Source organism: Penaeus chinensis, chromosome 24 (assembly GCF_019202785.1).
Source record: "Penaeus chinensis breed Huanghai No. 1 chromosome 24, ASM1920278v2, whole genome shotgun sequence".
In the NCBI taxonomy this organism is placed as follows: domain Eukaryota; kingdom Metazoa; phylum Arthropoda; class Malacostraca; order Decapoda; family Penaeidae; genus Penaeus; species Penaeus chinensis.
The window spans coordinates 31,308,480-31,313,199 of NC_061842.1; the positions used below are offsets into that span (position 1 = coordinate 31,308,480).

Below are 4,720 nucleotides of genomic sequence, written 5' to 3' on the forward strand. Positions count from 1 at the left end.
TTTTTAAAAATGTGTTCTCTCCCCTCCCTTCTCGTTCTTTCCCGACCTCACTCTCTCCATCACCCCCCTCTCTCTCTCCTCCCCTACCCCTCCCCCCCTTCCCTTATCTCTCAAAGTCAAATCTGGCAGAAGCTCTTTTCATCAGAGTCCCGGCTGTGTAACCACTCTCCTGCACACACGAAACGTGGGAAATAAATTATCTCAAAGTGGGTGAGCGTCACATGAGAGGAGGACGGGGGGAGGGGGGGGAGGAGGAGGAGGAGGAGGAGGAGGAGGAGGAGGAGGAGGAGGAGGAGGAGGAGGAGGAGGAGGAGGAGGAGGAGGAGGAGGAGGAGGAGGAGGAGTGGGGAGAGAGGAGATGAGAATGGGAGGAGGGAAGAAGAAGAAGAAGAGAGAAGGAAGAGGGGAGGAGGAGGAGAATATGGAAGAAGGATATAGAGAAGAAAGAAGAGAGAGAGAGAGAGATTGATAGAGAGCTCGAGCGAGGCGGAGGGGGCGTGGGGGAGGGGCGTGGGGGAGGGGGAGGCGAGTGTCACCCGCGCCGCGTTACGCAAGGGCCGGGCTGGCCTTATCACAGGATTTCTATTCGTGTTAATGGGCGGCGTTCCTCGGGGCTCGGGGGCTGCGACTGCAACGGGCTTCTCTAAGGGTATTTTTAGCATTTTGTATATATTATTTCACTGGTGTTGGTATTATTATTATTCTTTTAATTTGTTGATTTGTTTTTGTTTTTCTTCTCTCTTTGTTTGTTTTTGTTTTAATATCGTTTTTTTTTTTGTTAATTTGTTTGCTGTTAAGATTTTTTGGATTTATTTGTTTTTTAAGATTTTTTTTTTTTTTTCCTTTTCTTTATTTGGTTGCTTCTCTTTTCTCTTGTCTGTTCGTTTGTTTTTCTGGTTTGGTGTAGGCCTATGTGACCGCGGTGTCTTACAGGTGTGTCTTTTAGGAATTGAAAATTTACCTCTTTATACTGTTGCATTTATCTGTCTCTGTGTTATATATATATATATATATATATATATATATATATATATATGTATATATATAATGTATAATGTATATAGATACACACACACATACACACACACACACACACACACACACACACACACACACACACACACACACACACACACACACACACACACATATATATATATATATATATAGAGAGAGAGAGAGAGAGAGAGAGAGAGAGAGAGAGAGAGAGAGAGAGAGAGAGAGAGAGAGAGAGAGAGAGAGAGAGGTGTTTCACAATTAAAAGACATTGAGACGTAAACATTCACCAGGTCTCGTCCACGATGCGTGATATTGAAAGCGACGCTGACATCTGTTTACGCTCCGGTGGTTCGGGCTGTGCATTTCAGTGTTTGTGTGTCTGTTTTCCTTCTTATTTGCTTGTCTTAGCGTGCTGGCCCTGCGCTGATAGATAATCTCGTGTCTCTCTCCACAGGTCTGACAGGATGCGTTGGCTGGGCGGGTGGGCGTGGCGAGTGGGCGGCGCAGTGGGCGTCATGTGGCTGGTGGGCGTGGCGCTGTTTGCTCCGCCCAGTCCTTCGCCGAGCGCCAGCGACCCCCGCCTCGCGCAGCGCCTCCAGCGGGCGGTGCAGGAGCTGGACATCCTCAAGAAGCAGAACGACGACATCAGACAGGTCCTGCAGGACTTCACCAAGTAAGGGTCCCACGCCGGGCGGGGGGGGGGGGGGGATTTATGCATTTCTATCATTTCTTAGACAAGTTGATAGGTGGATATAGATGTGTATGTGCATATATATAGACGTGCAATTAGGTAGTCGGTGCTAGTCACAAGCAAGGCTACCGCCATGGCCGTGAATGGTACGAATGCGACGTTAGAGCCATGACTTCGGCATAGATGGGCGTTTGTTATTCATGATTACCTGCATATCATTATGTGAAAATTTAGACAAAATTGTGATACAAGTAATTGATTTGCAAAATTTAACTGACGTGCAGACATCTTTATGGTTAATGAATAACTTACAGACATCTTAATCCGAAGTCAAGGCTCAATCATCGCATTCGCACGGTTTGCGGTAAGGGTGGTAACCGTGGTCATGATCGTAATAAAATTTTTAATTTATATTACAAAAAACGGCACCGTCGCTTAACGTAGAAGGGATCTAGATATGGAGACGTGTGAAGAGGGAGTTAATGGTAGTCACAACCATGAAAAAAATATTTAGTCTATTTGACATACAGCGGTGCACCTTAAGGGAAGAAGTGAACTTAACGTAAAAGGGAGTCATTAACTTCAATGCATTGTTAGGTTTTATTATCCTTCAATGTTAGCTTTTATCGTGATTAGGTTTTATGATTATGAAGGTGGTGATTATGATTATTGTGATGACGATAATTATAGCTATTGGTATTACTGTTTATTATGATGATTATTATTGCTGTTGTTTTATCATCACCATCATCATTATCAAAGTCATAACCATCACCTTCCATACCATCATCATTACCATCATCTCCACTATCATCACCATGATCATTACCATCACCATGATCGCCATCCCCCTCCCTCCGCTCGCCGCTGGCCCCTGACACGCCCCCTGACACGCCCCCCTCGCCCGCAGGCAAGTGAGCTCGCTGAACGGGGAGGCGCCCTCGCACGGCAACACGGCCATGGTGGCTGAGCTGCAGAGGAAGCTGGAACACGCTCAGCGTATGTTACAACAAGCTGATGCAACTGCTGACCACAAGACAGGTTAAAAAAGAGAAATGAAAGAAAAGATTTCAAAAGACACTTGTTTCACGAATGCCCACTTTTGATTTTCTCTTGTTTCTACACTCTTGCCTGATTGTTTTTTTTTTTTTGTTTTTTTTTTTTTCCTTTTTTTCTTTTCCTTTTGTCCTAGAAGTGGTGGTGGTACGTTCGGTGCGAATACATGTATACATATATATATATATATATATATATATATATATATATATATATATATATATATATATCTGAAACATATGCTTCACTATATAAAAAACAAAAACGATGCTATATATATTCCAATATACTTATTTGTTTTTCTCTCTCTCTCTCTCCTCCCTTCCTCCGTGCCTCCTTCTGCGCCCCCCTTCGCCGCGCAGGCACCTCGGACTTCACGCCCTCGCTGGAGTTCGAGAAGACGCGTCGCCTGGTGGAGCGCGGCGTGCAGGAGAGCTGGTGGTACGTCTCGGACCAGCTGCAGCAACTCCGGAAGAAGCTGGACGCCTTCTCGGACCACACGGCGCACATCGACCGCGTCCTGGAGGAGGGGGTCGACCACGTGAGGTGCGTTGCGGGGGGGGGGGGAGGGAAGGGAAGGGGGGAGGTTAATTGGTTTTGTTTTAATATGATTACATTTTGTTTCATTTTGATATGATTAAATTTGATATAATTTAGTGTGTGTGTTTGTGTGTGTGTGTGTGTGTGTGTGTGTGTGTGTGTGTTCGTGTTTGTGTGTGTTTATCTATGTATTCAGTTTTAAGGAGGGTGTTTCCAGGTGATTTTTTAAAGGGGGGAGGGGGTATTTTTACTTAATCAACTATTTGTTTTTCTTTCGGTTAGATGGGATGAATTTCTGAAGGTAATATTTTTTTCTCTTTTCATCGTCCTCCTTCCCTGTGTCTCGATGACTCTTGGTCGCTTTCTTTCGCGAAAGTCCTCCGTGACTGGCGAAGAGCAGACCCTCATCCGCTTTGCCTTTTACGTCGGGATAGTCAGCGCGAACTCCCCACGACGTCCTGCGGCCCTTGACTCCGCCCCTCCCATGCCCCACGACATCCTGCGGCCCTTGACTCCGCCCCTCCCATGCCCCACGACATCCTGCGGCCCTTGACTCCGCCCCTCTCATGCCCCACGACGTCCTGCGGCCCTTGACTCCGCCCCTCCCATGCCCCACGACATCCTGCGGCCCTTGACTCCGCCCCTCCCATGCCCCACGACATCCTGCGGCCCTTGACTCCGCCCCTCTCATGCCCCACGACGTCCTGCGGCCCTTGACTCCGCCCCTCCCATGCCCCACGACATCCTGCGGCCCTTGACTCCGCCCCTCCCATGCCCCACGACATCCTGCGGCCCTTGACTCCGCCCCTACCATGCCCCACGACATCCTGCGGCCCTTGACTCCGCCCCTACCATGCCCCACGACATCCTGCGGCCCTTGACTCCGCCCCTCTCATGCCCCACGACGTCCTGCGGCCCTTGACTCCGCCCCTCCCATGCCCCACGACATCCTGCGGCCCTTGACTCCGCCCCTCCCATGCCCCACGACATCCTGCGGCCCTTGACTCCGCCCCTCCCATGCCCCACGACATCCTGCGGCCCTTGACTCCGCCCCTACCATGCCCCACGACATCCTGCGGCCCTTGACTCCGCCCCTCCCATGCCCCACGACATCCTGCGGCCCTTGACTCCGCCCCTCCCATGCCCCACGACATCCTGCGGCCCTTGACTCCGCCCCTCCCATGCCCCACGACGTCCTGCGGCCCTTGACTCCGCCCCTCCCATGCCCCACGACATCCTACGGCCCTTGACTCCGCCCCTCCCATGCCCCACGACATCCTGCGGCCCTTGACTCCGCCCCTCCCATGCCCCACGACATCCTGCGGCCCTTGACTCCGCCCCTCTCATGCCCCACGACGTCCTGCGGCCCTTGACTCCGCCCCTCCCATGCCCCACGACATCCTGCGGCCCTTGACTCCGCCCCTCCCATGCCCC

The 4,720-nt window shown here is 50.5% G+C and overlaps 1 protein-coding gene across 1 annotated transcript in view; it reads left to right on the top strand.

Annotated features, from left to right (window-relative positions):
* Window positions 1–1,419: 1,419 nt before the first annotated feature.
* Window positions 1,420–4,720, top strand: part of LOC125038068 (alpha-(1,6)-fucosyltransferase-like) — an 11,123-nt gene continuing 7,822 nt past the window's right edge. Inside the window, exons 1-3 of the mRNA XM_047631305.1 lie at window positions 1,420–1,672; window positions 2,601–2,731; window positions 3,109–3,292. Coding sequence (XP_047487261.1) covers window positions 1,464–1,672; window positions 2,601–2,731; window positions 3,109–3,292 — 524 coding nt within the window. The 5' untranslated portion in view covers window positions 1,420–1,463. The remainder of the gene's footprint in view (window positions 1,673–2,600; window positions 2,732–3,108; window positions 3,293–4,720) is intronic.